Source organism: Coturnix japonica, chromosome 6 (genome assembly GCF_054131305.1).
Source record: "Coturnix japonica strain WE chromosome 6, WE-NBRP24, whole genome shotgun sequence".
NCBI lineage: Eukaryota > Metazoa > Chordata > Aves > Galliformes > Phasianidae > Coturnix > Coturnix japonica.
This window is the reverse complement of record NC_140668.1, coordinates 15,648,324-15,665,610: the sequence shown is the minus strand read 5'-3', so window position 1 is coordinate 15,665,610 and position 17,287 is coordinate 15,648,324. Positions and strand designations below refer to the sequence as shown.

General features: G+C 40.0%; 1 protein-coding gene across 1 annotated transcript in view; it reads right to left on the bottom strand.

Moving 5' to 3' along the window:
* Nucleotides 1–17,287, bottom strand: part of LOC146760357 (cytosolic carboxypeptidase 4-like) — a 164,970-nt gene that overhangs the window by 53,316 nt on the left and 94,367 nt on the right. Inside the window, exons 3-5 of the mRNA XM_085551580.1 lie at nucleotides 11,197–11,326; nucleotides 6,701–6,832; nucleotides 3,382–3,558 (exon numbers count right to left, since the gene is read on the bottom strand). Of these exons, the coding sequence (XP_085407706.1) occupies nucleotides 3,382–3,558; nucleotides 6,701–6,832; nucleotides 11,197–11,326 (439 nt within the window). The remainder of the gene's footprint in view (nucleotides 1–3,381; nucleotides 3,559–6,700; nucleotides 6,833–11,196; nucleotides 11,327–17,287) is intronic.

Here is a 17,287-nt window from a genome sequence, read left to right as displayed (position 1 = left end):
TGCCGTTACATCAGGCACAATTTTACCTCTAATTTCTCCTACTGTAAATGACTGGAGAGAATGCAAGCAAAATCAAATCAAACCAACCAACCAACCAACAAAACAACATCAGTTTTTCCTCACCTCTAGCTTGCTTTACCAGTTCAGTGAATTGAGTAGTTGGACTCAAAAGAAGAAAAACTTTTCCAACATGAAGATGGGTTCTATGGAAGAGCGTTCCTGAAATTCCCCAAATCCTCCTTTCAAAGGTGTTTTGAACAACTATCAACAATTTCTTATGAACGTATGGCCACTCTGCTCGGTGCTGCTCTCCCTGATTCCATCATCTCTGCAAATGGATGGCTTTTCCCTCTCATCAAGTCGGATAATAAAAGTTGGGGCATTCAATTCCCCTCATTCAGAAGCATTAGACTGGACAGAATTAATTTTTTCTCTTGACTCTCCCAAAGACTTTCTTCAAAAAGGGATCCACGTCACCAGTAAAATCTCCTTCAAAGGGTACTGTCAAAATATCTGGAATAATTTAAAAACTCATTTGTTACTCCTTGTTGCGTGTATCCCTTTGAAGCAAGAAGCTGAAGTCTATTTACATCAGTACTTCATCTCCTCTACCAGGCACAACATGTCAAGGAAAATGCCTTTCCAACACCACATGTACTGAGAGAGCACGGAGCTGAGTTTTGAGATTTGCCATGTTTCTACTATATCTGTTTTGGAACGCAAATGTATACATGGCTCAAAATACATCAAACTCGTAGGATGGTGAATACAGTTAGTAATCTGAACATCCCAGTGCAGTACGTTACTACAGGCGTCTTAACTAGTCAGCCAAGAATCAAGAAGAATAAAGTGTAGTACAATAGGATATGGTAAAACAAAGAGCTATGCCAGTTTAAAAATGAATCACACTGAAGAAACTTAGGAGAATATCCATATGCGTCAGTGCAGATTTGATTCTTTTGGGCCAATATTTGCTCCCGATTGTACTGAATAGAGCTTTCTATGGCACAGCCTTATATTCAGTATTCTGCAAACCAAATAAGACAAGATGGCTCAACAAAATCCTGCAAAAGGAGGACAGTAATACAAACCTGGAGGGCAATAGGTCCAGTGAGGGAGTTAATACAGACTGCATTCACACTGGGAGAGAAATGATAGGCAGTTTCTGATTACTTTTTGATTGTGAGATTGTAAACTGGTAGAAGTAGGAAGGAGAATTCCTTGTTGAAATGGACTGCTTTGTTTTAGGCAGCTTTCAAATGGAGACACTGCTGTTCTAAGACTCAATTGGACAATCCAGACAAAATCAAAGAGAGTCTGGATTTTTTTTCCCCTTCTTTTCTTCTTCTTTATGTTGAATAAAACCTTAGATAAGATCAATAGTTTCTTTAGTTTTATGTTTCTCTTCCTTAAGGGTAGATGGCTTATTGCATTTCCATTGATCACACAGACAGGGAGATTCAACAGAGACAAGTCATCTTTTCTTTTGCTCTCATTTCTGCCCTCCCCCCATACCCATTTGAAATCAAATGACTTTTAATCGAGGCTGGGGTCACAACTGTTTCTCATTTACATATCACTAGTAACAAATTCATGCCTTATTTTTCACTCACTAAACTGCTTTAGAAATGAAAGTCACATTTCTATACATGATATGCCACACACCGTGCAATCGAAAAACTTTAGGAACTTCTTTTCTGGGCCTCTCTATCAGACAGGTTACCTCAGCCCTCCTACAACATTGCTCTGTGGTGAGAGGGGGCTTACCTGACAGCCCTGTGTATTTAATATTTAAGCTTCTTACAGTCTCTACAAAGCCTTCCTCTGTTTTTTCCTAAATCCTTTGCAAACTCCCTATCAGATATGTGCAACTTCAAGCACAAGAAGTTTGTATCTCAGTTTACAGTCAGCAAAGCAGCTACATTCACCATTATTTTCACCATTTTCAAGAAGGAAGAAAGTCAAAGATCAGGATCCAGAACTGCTACCAACACCATTAGAAGCCTGACCACCAGCTTACTGAGTGGTGGTGCACTTGGGAGAACGTTGCATAAAACATTTTAGATCTGCTGGCACAACTTATGCAAACTTGGGTTGAAAATACTGAAGGAAGTAGAGAACAAATCATTAGACACTGATATAACCTGATGTCCAACTGCTTTTAGATGTTACTCAGATTATCTAGGAAATGAGTTAAATTCTCCATGGAGATCACTAGGAGTTTTGCCACTGACATTAGTCAAGATAGAATTTCTCCCCACTGTCTGAAGGAAATTTAAAACCCCACCACAACCTGTGGTACCTATTGCACCCCATCAGCACTTCTCAGAGTAGGGAGCACTAGGTGTAATGCTCAGGGCAGTTATATTCTCTTTCTTTAAACCATCTTCAGATATTTCTTCTGCCTTTTCTATCTAAGAAATGATGTGAGTATAGTAGAGCACTGTTAAAACAGTAGCTGAGTACTTGCTGGCCACATTCTATGGAATGTAAAAGGATTAACATAGAACTTGCAAAGAATAATTTGAACGTCTTATTAATTGTTATTTGTAACAATGGCTTTTTCCTTAAGGGTCTTTTCGGATCCTTAACCACATATTAATGCTGTATAGATAAGGATTGCTCCCTAGTGGGAGAAATAAGGTGGAGCACAGAATCCCTTCCATGGAAAGCAACAGGTTTGGGAAAGGAACAAAAAGAATTCACCAACTGAGCAAGTGGAGAATTATGTACAGCTAAATACAATTACCAGAGCTCAAACCATGTACTTAAAAAGTGCCAAGAGGCTCCTGTCTCTGATGCACTCAGCACAAGTACAGCCCTTCCCACAGTATCTGGAACATCATTTGGTAAGAAATTTAGCTCCATTTAGTTCACAGTTAAAGCTGTGGCTTCAGCTCATAGATGAGCTACCTTTGGCTGTCAGTAACAAACTCCAAGTGCAGAATTCTCAGTGCAGGCTCTTAAGTTTAGCCAAGCAAATGCCCAGATAGACTGCAACAGGAAGTGTATGACTCCTAATATTCATGTTAATTACCTCAGATCTACTGTGAATACCATTATAAAGACACAGTCTGTATCATCTCAAAAACACTCCTTCATTCAGCTCAATATTTTTGGCATTAGACTGGAATTTCTTTTTATTTCACTGTCAAATGAAACCTCGTAGCAAGGAACCTACTTCCCTGGCATGGAAGATTAAAAGTGAAGGATCGTGGAAGGATTTAACTGAGAAGAAACTCAGTAGAATGGCTACACTTATATTATAGAAGGAAGCTGGCAATACCAAACAGCATAAAAACAGCACTCTCTATTCTCCCAAGCTCATTAGACACACATTAGAAGGAGTGTGCCATGTAGTTCTTTGGAAGAGGTACTTACTTTGTAGAGACCATGGCTGCAGCCGCAGTACGTGCTCTCCATGGTGTAGCTCCTCAGCACACCCATTTCTTGCCATACCACCACCCGGGCTGTTGACTCGCGGGACTTTTCTACAAGGAAGCTGCAGCTGTTCATGACAAATGCAGGGGCCACTTTGTCCAGGATTTTAGGAAGAGTCTATAAGAAAGTATCAGCAATGAGAAAATGAATCAAACAGATGTACATGCATTTATATCACAAATACATCTACAAGAGGCCTATGCTGTTTAAAGCGCGTATCACCAAAGCTACCTGTAGAAACTGTCACTGTGATAGTTCCAGTTAGTGCCAAACTGGACTCATCTTCATCCCAAGTGAAATCTTCATATTCTAATGTTTTGTTGTGTTTGTTTGTTTTTTTGTCCCCAGTCACAGACAAAAATGCTGTAAGTACATTTGGTACATCCCATCCAAAATGATGTCTTTGCACATCCTATAGTTTTGGACTGCTGAAGTCACTTATGAAGCTTTATTTTTTAAGCTGCTTCAACATTAACTACATTTTCCTGTTCTGCCTAGAGGGCTGCAGTCATAGCTCAGCACACAATGTTTCCATTCTTTCCTTTCCAGCTCCTCCTCACAATTTGACAAGGGATTCAGCTATAGGAGGAATTTTGTTTGAACACAGCACACAGCAAAGAAGGGGAATGCATAATCCCACTGAAGGTCACAGATAATTATAGGAAAATAGAGCTTAGCATTTAACTATCTTGCATTGTGAAATAAACCAAACTATTCTCATCTGGGATCAAATGGTACATTGAATGCACTCTGTATAGAAAGCGGCAATAAAGAGTAAATATGAAAATTCAGTAAAATTACCTCTTAGCTCTGAGTGATTTTCTTATTCTAGAAATCATTTTTCTCAACAGCAGCCTATAAACACTGCTAATACACAGCGCTATCAAATATTTCTATCAGTGTGGATGCAACACTTCTTCATGCTAACTGTAAAAGTATATACTAGATATCTTAACACTAGGTGTACTCGGTGTAGAAATTGGGCATTTACATACAAAAGCACATATGTGCATATAAACCTTTGTGCTTGCATCCCAGTACATGCCCAAAGACCATCCAGTGAAGAGCTTGTAAAATAAGAACGTTCATTATTTCTTTGATGACAGCTTTCTTAAACTTCTGAATGGAATGGAATCATACAGAAGGAGTTTCTGCTCATTGCTAATGGCATTGACCCTCAAATTTCATTCAGTTTGGGCAGTGAAAGCCAACCAGCTAATTTCACTTTCCAATAACAATCAGTGAAACTGATTGATTCTAAGCAATTCTAGTTCCACTCTGTTGAGCTTTACATCACAGTTCTGTACAGGACTGCTTGGTTTCATCAAAATTGAGAAAATAACATTTAATAGCTGGTCTTCTCTTAAAGGATGACTGACGCAGAAGATAAAATCTTTGGCCTAAACTGTTCTGCAATATCCACTGCAAACATCATAATCATACATACCTCTGTAATAAGAAAGTAAATGTTATTTTCAGCATATCCAATCTATAGCTATGAATGGACCCTACCAGTTCTGTAAGGTACAGACATAAAGATCTATAAGGTCCATTCATCAGCAGAAAAAAACCTTGTGAACAGATAACTGGAACAAAGTGAGAGATTACATTTCAAACCTGAGACCAGCATGAGCCTAACTCTTAAGTCAAGATCTACAGTGTGCCATTAAGAACTACAGCATTCCTTTTCCTGGGAGAATACTGAACAGAGGAATCTTTAAAATTGATTACTTGCTCTGAACTAAACATCCACTGCTTCTGAATTGCCCTCAAAGTACAATTTGCTGCAAAATATTATGATTCCGAGCAACACATCCAGGTTTTCCTGGAGCTGGGTTAAAAATAAAGCACAGTCACCCAAACAATTATAATCCTGAACACAATCATGAGATCCAGCTAAACTGCGTGTGAAGGTTCAGATAGTTTTCATTCTGTCCTTATCTGAAACAGCACACAGATTTTTGTAAATATATGCTATGAAGTACCATAATCAGATCTCTAATCCAGTTTAGTTTTTAAAACAATTGAAATTATATGCATAATCAGTCTTCTATATTTGATTAAATAAAAACGCTGGCAGGTAACAGTAATGTCTCTGTAGTCAGGACTCATTTAGAAGCATTATCAAATCTGAATTTAATATTCCTTTCATTTTACCAGCTTTCACTGGATTTCACACTAATAGTTCTTTCCCCTCTGCTTTTCTCATTAATTACCTTTCAATTGTATTTCTGGGAGGGTGAAAACGCATCTTTTCAAAGGATTCTTTTATGACAACACATTACTTTAACCATGCTCCCTGTCTCTCATACAGCTGGATTTAGCATGCACAAAAACGGGGGTGCTGCCCATGTCCATAAACCTCCGTTCCCATTTGGTCAGAATGGAATTAGGATTCTTTACTGAGGTCCCTTCAGAGATTACTGTCAAAGCGGCCTGGAATGGTGATTAAAAGGAGAAATCCTGAAGTTGGGTTTTCCAATGTCAATGCTACGCATGTCATCTGAGGCCAAGTATTAGGAAGTAACAATGCCTCTTTCTCCCACGAATCAAGGGCTACAGCAAAGGCTGTTCAAAAATCACAATTTTCTTGAGGTATTTTGCTCATGTTTTTGGGAAGTAAATACATGGAGAGCAGGATCGTCCCCAATTACTCATGGGAGGAAGGAGAGAAACTTCCCATATTTTGCAATCACAAAGCCTTTCATCTAGGCCACTGCAGATTCTTGGACACCCTTGGAGGCTTGCTCTTGGTTTCTTCATTGCAGATTCAAGACAGGCACCAGATGCTGAAAGCAGCATTTGAATTCTGTTTGTGTAACAGTGAACTATCCTCAGCCTTTTCAAGCCCACTGATTTCAAATACAACAAGCGATGTTCTGACTGTAAGCACCCTTCCTGCTTTTCCTTGTGAAACAAGTGTTTCCACGGGGACTTCTCGTGAGTTGAGGGTGAGAGAAGCACATGTATACTTGGAACTTATAAAACACAAAAATACAACATTTCTATTAGTCAGCGGCAGTGACAACAAAACAGCATCTTAATGAAATGAATTAGAGATCCACCTATTGACAATATTCTCGCAGATATCTGGTGCATGAAGATAGTAGGAATCATTTAAACTTTTCTGGATCTCTACTCCTCTGCTGCAAGACAAGTTTGCACCTACCAACAGAACTTGTGATCTGACCTCATCTTAAAGAGGGATGTAGGTGCACATATATGCCAACAACTGTAGAAAGGAACAAAGCAGACCTACCCTGTAGCCAACATCTTCTGTGATAACTGCTGTGTCGACCACGCAACCTGCTTGCCACAAGGTCTCTTTGATACTGCAACCATAGAGGAACACATTCTTTTTCTGGGAGTGCCCATGGTAGTCACAGAACACCTAGGGAGGAAAGAAAGGCAAAATCTGTAATACTGAAGTAAGCTTTGTGGTTCTTCACAACAGACACTATAAATACTAGAGGATTGTATGTGAGGAATTACACCTTTGTCAGTGCTCTTCAGACAAACTCAGAGCAGAGCTCTGGGCCAAGCCTATAATCAGTGTCAAACTTTGTTAGTCAGCCGTACCTCGTTTTACCTATTGGAACTGACATGATCTCATGAATCCAGTGTCAACACCGGTGCATTTCTGTCCACAGCAGAAATAAACATGACATCTGTGCAAGATTCCATGCCAACCGAGGAACCTGAGAGTTCATGGTAACTTATGATACAACGGAGCAATTTGTTGGGCTCCTCTGACTTCTCAACTCTAGCATTAGCCTCAGGAGATTTTAAAACTGCACCTTTTGCCAGCAATTAATCACCTTGGCTTCTTTAAACACAAAAACTGTGCTACACAATGTTTAGGAAAATGTAATTGTGCAGTTGTGTAAAAATGTATTGTATGTGGTCAGATACTTACATGAATTCCTGGACATAAAGCACGGGACATTATCTTTGTCAGACAAATAATCTGATTCCACACAACGTAATGTATCTATTTAATCCATCTCTCATGTCAGCTATCATATAAACTAGGTACAAGGTACATTCCAGGTTTTAATGGAAGTTTTGATTGCCTTCATAGGCACATATCAACTTTGATAAAAATGAAAATCACGATTTAATGACCCAAGAGGAAAATATTGACCCAAGTGTTAAATAATAATCAATCTCATTGCCCTCTGGAATATGAAGTCAATATAGACACTGCTGTTACATATATTCTCCATGTCTTTATCAGAAACATTCAGAAATCCAGCAGTGAAAAGACAAGGATTTCTAAAGAGAAGAAATTGGTTTGTTTTAAGGCAATATTCATTGCCGATTAGAAAGGAACATCGTGATATCATTTAAATAGTTTTCTGAGGCATCTATCAGAGACAAAGGGACAGGTGTCATAAGGTAGGGAAGCACTGTGGATCAATTAAAAAGATGAGGAAGAAAGATACATATTCTTATATAAACATAGACAGGAGGAGAGAAACAGATGGAATAGATCAACTTCTTCCACCAACTGTTAAGGCAAGTTTTACCCTAGTATGCTTGTTTAGTAGTTATACAGTAACTCAGTTTAGCTGCAGCCAGTCAGGAAGTTATTAGTAATTACCTAAGGAACTGAGCATTTAAATTCCTCCAGCTGCTCTGACAAGCTGCACGTTGATTGGAGATGCTAAGACACTCACACGCAGATTCATCCCACAAGTCCTAGTTAACAGGACTGCTATAGCCACAGAACATCCTGAGTTGGACAGGACCTGTAAAAGGATCACCCAGTCCAACACATGGGGCTTATGCAGTCCTACACTTCAAGCAACAGCCTGAAAAACAGGGAATTATCCCATAAAGCCCCCTTCTAAACAGCTGCATTTATTGGTTCTTTTAATGACAGGCATTTTTCCAGTTAGCGTTCCATCTATGCTTCCAGCAATACAGTCATAGATTAGTTTAACCACAGGTACCAACTAGAATTTACTCCTATGAATATCAAAGAAGGTTTTATAGCTGTGGTTCTATTTTGAGGCAGAGATCCCAGCTCAACCAGGTATCAATTACCTGCCAATTTACAGAATTACTAACATGCAAGATGCATATATTATTACCTAAAAGATTACTTATCAGAAACCACACAGGGATGATCAGCTGCTCAGATAGCTGTGCTGCCTGATAAGCAGGAGGTCCATAATTCTGCATCTCAAGAGTGAATCCTTAAGTGACAAGTCTGGAACAAGCCTTCCATATTAGTAAAGCATTGTAAAAGCCAGGCTCTGTAACACCACTATTTCATGCCATGGGATGAATCCATGACTGCCACCCACCTCCACAGCAGAGAAGTCAACACTACTGGAAATGTTTCCATTCCATTTGTGTATCATATATACCTACATTTTAATTAATTTTACTGAGCACTGCAGTTATTCTCAGTGTTTATGACAAATCGTTTTGTTTTTGTTTTTACAATGCATTCTTCTGCTCTATTTTTATTCTACAGAGTAGCTCAAGCCTCACCACTCAGCCAAGACAAAACTGTATTTTATAGTTGCAGCACCCAATGAAGAACTTTCCTTGGGTTAAGCCTGGGCAACCACAAGGTAAACTTGAGACCTACCCACCCCTTTTTTCTCTCTATCCTTCTTGTACAGCTGTGACACCAACACACAGTCAAATTCCAAGTCTGGTGTTCACTGGGGTATGACTCAAGACACACATGCAAATTTTTATCTATTTAAAGTAATGTGCCAGCACTGAGCGCCACAAAGGTAAGGACTGCTTTCAAACTCAAAAACAATCCCCCTCATGACTCACAGAATCAGGAAGCTTTTAAAACAAAGGAAAAGCAAGACAGAAAATGGATGCAAATACTCTTTTTTTTCCTTAGTAGCTTCGTGAGAGGACCCAATCTCAGACTGCTGAGGTAGACACGTTTAGGATGCTTTGCTCACAAAAAGCTATGTACTTGCAGTCAGATTCTGTTTCCAACCTTGATAGAATATCTCAAAAAGCAAACACCGCTTTGTGTCTCCTGGTCCCTAACAGCATCTTCCTGTCCCCTCCAAAAGTAACTTGCTCTTTGCTGCAGCTTGATCCCTCTGTAAGAGCTACACTTTTCCTGTTGCATCCTGCAAGTGCACTGTCAACTGTAATTCACAAACTGCACATTTCCTCACCACGAATGCTCAAGGGGAAAAAGCAACATCTCTTTCCCCTTCAGTCCTAGCTGCTCCCAAGCTTAGCTCTCTGATACTCCCGCTGCTCTCAGTTGAAAAGAAACCACCCTCAGTGGAGAGTTGCAATACTACAGCGTATCCAGCCCCTTCTTTTACTAGGGTTTCCAAAACCAACAAGAGAAGCAAAAATAAATAAACAAATAAAGCACTTAGATGGCTGTTTTCTATGGCTGAAGTTACCAATTAAAATGGGTTTGGTTTGAAAGGCCGCTAACTTTAAAGTTATTTCCTTTTCACTTTCAAGAAGCTTTCCTTTCCTTTGAAGAAACTGCTTGCGCATCCCCAAGATAAATTAAACTAATTCACTCCACAGAAATCATTTGGCTATCAGTGAAATTGCCTTCATGGCATCTTGGCAGTGAGTGCAGGGCAGAAGAAATCCAGCTTCTTCTGGAGTTGGGAAAAGACATTTGCGAGCATGTATAAACCAAAATCAATGTACTCTTCAAAGGCAAAGAAAAAATCAGTTTACCACGTCTGACATACTGCCTGTGAGTGAGAGACATGATACGATCAATAGTCTTACTTCACTCAGCAAGATGAAAACTTCCACTGGGCGCATGTTCAACTTCATGCATCTGGATGTGACAGGGATGGTTATGATAAATTTAAATTAAAAAGGCCCAATACGATTAGCACAATAAAACAAAACTGATCAGATGTAGCTCAAAACCCAAAGAAAATGTAGGTGGAATAAACTCTCAGATACAAGCTGAACTTCCAGTAGATTCCTTGGAGTGCAGAGCTCGATGTCAGGGCTGTCATTTAGGCCAAAAATAGCATATTTCCACAAATATTCACTTAAAGAAACTCACAGACATTTTCACCTTGTCTGAGGATTTTCTCATCAAGACCAGAGTGAACAGTGCATCTTAGGACATTTCCTGCCTAACTGGGGCTATAAGAAGCCAACTTGCTGTTCCATCCACTTCCATTCTGTTCATCAACATTTGAAACCATCAGTGTTTTTTTTTTTATCCTGAGGTCTCAGAACTATTCATTCTGTTGGGCATCAAGACCGAACAGATGGGGACAGATCCCAGACATATGCCAGTAGTATCACCCCTCATGAACTTCCGGTAGTTCCCCCAAAAAGTCATTTTCTTCTCACTGAAGCAGCAGAAAAGTTCAACCATTTTGAAAGCTAACTTGTGTTTCTCTGATTGCACAGATTGCTCCAGTTTGGGCTTTTGCATGATCCATTCAGACTATGTCTTCACAGAATTTCTCCTGTCATTGCCAGAAAGATAACAATAACTTACTAACAATATCTAGTTTAGCTGAAGTACTTTGAGGATACTAAGGAGCTGTAAGGAATTTGTATTCACTCTGCAGGTGCACGAAGACTCTGAAGTTTGGAGTTGGTTAGAAGATTCAGTAGATAACCCAAGACTTTCAAAAACACCCCACAATGATGAAAGTATAGCGGTATAGTATGCTTTCCACATCTCTAACCATAAAACAGGGCTGTTGACACAACTGCAATAATCCATCTGCGTGCAATAACCCATAGAAGATACAGGGAGTTACTCACCACAGGGGCCCGGTTGATGCTGCGCAGATAATACAGAAGACCTTTGGTGTGGTAAATTGTTGGATGGAGCTGAGAACTGGGAGTCAGCCACTGCCTGTTCAGATCATCTCCACTCAAGGAACAACGGTGGCTGAAATCACAAAGCAACACATCACAAACAAAAGTTGATTCCAAAGAGTTCCTGATTCTGGCAAGACCTGGCACAAAGATGGGGAATGCCAATTAAAACACAGATCAAAGACTTTTAACACTGGGTTGGAATGAATCAACAGTCGCTACATTTCAGAGGTGCGTACCACCATGCAGATTTTATCATCCCCTTTCCTTCCAGAATTCAGACAGTTACAGCCCTGAAAATAAATGCAGATTTTCCTTTACTTAAGTACATACACAATCAGGACCACTTACAAACAAAATTACCTTCGGAAACGCTCTAAATTCTGCGCTATCTACAAAACTCACCCAGCTTACGTGCACAGCAAAGGCTTCTCAAAACCTCCACAGCAAATAAGTACATCCAACTCCTACTCATTCTAATTGAAGACAGGTGCTTGAATCTCTTCGACCAGCCTGAAATATGTATGCACTTAAATGAGATGAGCTGGATATCTCATTTAAGCTCCTCCACTCATGAGAAATGTAGCTATCTGAAGCACATCAAGAAGATCTTGATGCATGCTACATCATTATGTGGAACAATTACCTAGATTCACTGCAAAGACTGGATAAAAAGCTAAATAAGGATCCTAGATTTGCACTGAGAAAGTGTTTTCATTAGTTGGATTGAAAATATTCTGCTCCTGACTCAGTGATCAGTGAAAAAATCTGCAGGATATTTGATTGTAAGGAGCAGCACATCATTGTACAATTTTGCAGAATCTGACTAATTTCCCTCATTAGTGATTGTGTGCACTGCAGAGCCTAATTATTGTAAGTACTGGACAAATTTCTAGCTACAGAGTTACATCCAGCTTTGCTGTTCCAGCCTCCTAGTCACAGAATAAGTACAGATGTATTCCTGGGGACACAATCTGGCGGTCTGAAGATAGAATCTCGCATTGCAACTGGGGTGCATTGCATCCAGCGTTATCAGTGAGCCTTGCAAATAATGCTTGCAGAAAAAAGGTCTTAAGGCTGGAATACTTCAAAAAATACTAGATACAATGGAGAACTGGTTAAGAAAGGAAAACAAAGAAACAATAAAATCCACTAAAAATGTCATACGTTTCTAATGGAGAAAAACAATGTCTCTGATGCCATCTTGGGGTTTCTGGCAACATCACAAGACTCATTCTGACTTTACTCTAGTTTCAGTGTTACCTGAATTCCCTTTTTTCCTCATAACCCACAGCTGCTACATTGCTCATTCTGAAAGCTGAAAAATATTGCCAGTAACAAAAGCATGAGAAGTCACTGAATGCTTCTACCAAATATTCTATGTAAAAACATGACCGTTTCTGTTATGTTTCTTAATAGCCCTTCAGGCAAAGTTACCTGCAGGCTCACCTTTCCTGACCTGCAAGAGAACAGATGCTCAGCTGAGATTTACAAGTGTATTTCTGCCAAGAACTTGTGTGCATACACAGTTTCCTTCCAGCAGGCGTAACTCCATTCTAAAAGTCACTAAACAAAAAGCCAGTTTGTAAATATATATATAAATTATTCTTCTTTCTGAACACAAGAAGAAATTAGATGTTCTCTTAGAAAAGGAGGCAAGAAAAACTAATCGATCCTGTTGCATTGCAGTGTTTCTCATTGCAGCATTAGATTCTGCTATGGACTGTGGTCTGGAATGTAGGGCTGGTTCACAAGCACATCTTGTACACAGCATGCTGACATGTTCATAGGTCACAGTACCCTCACTCTTCAGTCTTTACTCTGCCCATGTTGCAATTTACCAATTCCATCATTCTGATACAAAAGGAGGTTCTTCCTAGAGGAGACTCCATGACAGTTCAATTGCCCCATGACATTCACAGGCTAATTTATAATGGAAGGAAGGTAAAATCTCACCAAGAAGGCAAGAACTGGGAGGCAGAGTTCAGTTTTGTCCTCCAGTGATTAGTATCTTCGCTCATTCGAATGACCTTTAGATATTAGCCCTCTGCCTGGCAGCCTGTAGCCATAGCTCTGAAGGAGATGCAGAACTTTAATTAAATTATGAGACACTGATTTTTCCAACCTCGCTCACTCCCTCTGACCATACTGTTATAGGCTGTTTATTTTTGGAGATCCCCACCAGCTCTGTTCCCTTGCTCCTTTCGTCCTTCTCTTCCTCTCCTAATAGCGATGACATTCGCAGATAATGGTTTTGTCCGTTATGCTCTGCATCCAAGGGTGAAGGTAAAATATTAAGCTGATCTCAAGTGCTGATAGCAAATAAAGAGACTGGAAAGCTGAGACTGGCTTTCTACATTTGGCAAGATTTAATGAAATTCACTTCTCAAACCAAAGGCATTTCTCACAACGTAGTTCCAAGCTACTGTATTTGCTTTAAGTGCTTTATGTCTTCTCTCCTTTGCAGCATTAGTGAGACTACGTGACAGCCTGGATGGGACTCCCAGCAGCTCAAACCAAGTGATGAAAATGTTTGCCACAAGGAATTCCAATAGAGTAAAGGAAACCCCACCTCTACCTCTAAACAGATTACCCGTAATTAAATTGTATTTCTCTTGCTCACAAGTCTGATGCTTTGGATTGAACTTCTGTTATAGCTCTACCTCCTTTTCTACCTTTAAACAGTTCTTTGACGGGGGTCAGCATGTGGGACAGCTGTTAGCTGCCTCCTGGGGTACTGCTTGACTACCAGAGCACAGAAAAAAGGAAACTATTTGCTCCTTTGTTCTACATAAGAACTGAAGTGGCTCCATTAAACGTTCGGCCACAACCTTTGAGATACACGATCCATTAGTGCTACTGTAGAAAGGATCAGTTCCACAATTTGAAGTAGTTTGTGTAAATATCACACATCTCTCCCACCAATCAAGACCAAACACTTTTGACCTTCTCCTCCAAGCAGACTCTGGGGCTGTAACGTTTCTGTAAGTAGTTCTAGAATAACTCAGGAAAAGCCACAGAGCTGGTAGAAGATGGGACCCTCAAAGCATAACTAAGGTGTTCTAAAAACGTACGTAGCCAGAAAACACTGCCACAGTGATCCACAGCAAAGCGCCCAGCACTCACAACTGTCTGAGGAAAGAAACGCTTGGGTTGTCTGCCTTTCAGATATACTAGTGCCATGCAGCCCTGGAAAATGAACAGAAAGTAGTCAAGCCCACACCCTGAAGCAAAGATTTGATGGAACACGCTCAGCTCTCCTGTGACTGGCTGTGAGCAAAGAAAACTCAACCACAGGTGAATTTGTTGATGACTGTTGGTTTCAAATATCAGTACACATCATCAGTAATACTCCTGCACCTCTGCAAGCCGCACCTCTAAAGATGTATAAAGGCAGGTAGTCATTCTGAACTGCAAATGGGAGAACTACTCTAAAAAAGCCAGATCCTTAAAATCTCAAATTGATACACCACAGTCATAAAGATGAGGTTGAGTTTTCTCTTCTGAATACACAGGCAGTAAATGCACTTCTAAGAGAAGCATTAGACCTTGCTCTGAAGGCAGGGACACCTCACAGAGAGTTAATGAGAAAGAGGTTAAGTTGCTAAAGCACGGACCTATTCAGTTAAAAACAGAATGATATTTTAAGTCTGTTTGCAATTTTAAGACCTTGCTTTTAATCTTGTACCTCGAAGTCTGACATCAAGTTTTAATGAAGATTCATCCTCTTTTTTTCTCTCACCCTTAGGTCTGCTTGGTTTAAGAGCAAAGCAAAAGATCCCTGAGCGCCTCAGCTTCCAACTGTACTGAATTCTGAAATGTCTTTGGACTGGGAGACATGAACTAGTCCTAACCCAAGGCTGATATTGTCAACAGAACCCTTCAGTTGGCTGCTGTAAGACTGGTTCGATGCCCTGCATGGAAAGAAAAATGAGAGGGGAAAAAGAGAGAAGGGAACACATGGGGAGGAGAGGGGAAAAAAGAAAACAAACACCAAAAAACAAAACAAACCAAAACAAAAAAAAAACACTAAAACAAAAGGGAAAAGGAAATATGAAATAAAGACATGGGGGGGATAAATGTAATGCACAAGATATTAGACCAGGAAGAAAGCGAGAAGTGGAAAGAGAGGAAAGTCACTTTTTAAAGAAAAGATGTTGCTGTGCTTGGAAGATAAAATGATTCAAAATCTCCTGTCCATTACAGATAAATGGAAAGACAGGGCCCATCATATCAAATGAATGATGTCAGGACTGATAATAACAGCACCTGGGGCACAGTGAACTATGAAATCTAAAGGGATGCATTGTGTTTGATATGTAGAGAGCAACATCACCATTCACTGTGCATCTTAAAAGCAGACAGCAGTACCAGCACAGGATAAGAATATCTATAAAGGAAAGTAGGCACAAGTAAACATCAGGATGCCGTTGAACAGCATGTGGCAGCCTCAGACAGACACAGCATGCTGGACTTATAAATAACTACTGCTTACCCAGGATGGAAGCAAGAGGAATATTTGCATTAAGGTGTTTTGGTCTTGCAATTAAGAAAGCTCAGATCAACCTGAGATGTGAGTACATGTGGAGAGGGCAGGTGGAATCGTGAATTTTCTTGATTGTTAACCTTTTCAGAGAACAAGGCAGTGATGTTGGAAAGCAGCAGAACCAGTAAAGCCCTCCCTCATAATTAAAAGGAAGATGTGACAGAAATAGAATTATTTTTTTACAGCCTGAAGTCCATGCGCTGGAACTGACTACATTCACCATACATTTATTCCATGGAGATGCTCATCCAATGCCATCTAGTCGTTGCATTACAGCATTGCCCTGCGATGTCTATGGTCATTCTAGAAACAGGAAGCCCCCACAACAACAGCAATATTGGAGGCTTTAAACTGTGTGCAATCCAATGAAACACCAGCTTATGGCAACTAACAGTCTTCCATTTTCTGAAATATCTGCCTTAATTGCATTAGAGAAATGTTGAAGTACTGAGTACTGCTTCGTAGAGCTCTTCATATAATCCATTTCATTTTATAGCAGATAAATATACAGATAAGCACTACAGGACTCTACAGCTGGAATCAAAGATGGGGAAAAAGAGGGCAAGGTGTTTTCCTACTGTGCTCTGGGCTGCATCATTAATTTCATAGTGAAACTTCTTTCCCATCATTTAAGTGAGCTGCTTAAAGTTCCCTCTGGGATACCTCACTTGGGCATCTTGGCAAGCCACGGGGTTTCACTGAAGAAATGTGATCCCTTCCCCATTTACTTCAAGAAACAAAGGGGGCAATGTTCTTTCTTTGTTCAGGGATTGAAGTTACCAGATTTTCATTTGTTCACAGTGAAATATAGGTGAATATCTGCAAGGCATATATACAGGCACCAATGACCAAAGCAGTTTCCATCCACATTACTGCAGCTAACAATTCACTACTGATCATAGCTTATCTCTTAGATGACACTCGTACTATCTGGCTGCCAACCAACTGAACAAGGCCACTGGAAAGATCCTGACCACTTTAGACCACTGCTGCTCAAAGACTTTTCCATTTCAGCACAGATTAATGAATCCATGATGTGTTGTACTTCCTCTTGAGCAAATGGTGTTCTAAAGCACCACTCCATCAGCTTCTTCTTGCCTACCCACATCAGAGCATTGATGCTAATTAGCATAACGAGCCTTCAGAGTTTCACCTTCTACATCTGACTGATTTTTTTTACAGTGGACAATTCTTCCTTCCCAAGATAAATGATTTAGTCTGTGCTTTCTCCTTTTGGTCCGTGTAACTGTGTCTCTGTCCTTGTTCTGATAGGAGAGTTCCTTTTCTCTCAGCGGACACATTTCATTAAGCCGCACTTTGTCACAAACCAGTTAGACACAGAATGAGATCTGCATCATTCCCAGCTAACACTGTCAATGTCATAATCAAATGAGACAAGAAGTTCACATGACCTACTGAAAAGGTGAGTTAACAGCCTTATCACAGCTAAACTACCTCCTCAGTTCCACATGAAAGGACGCTCATCAG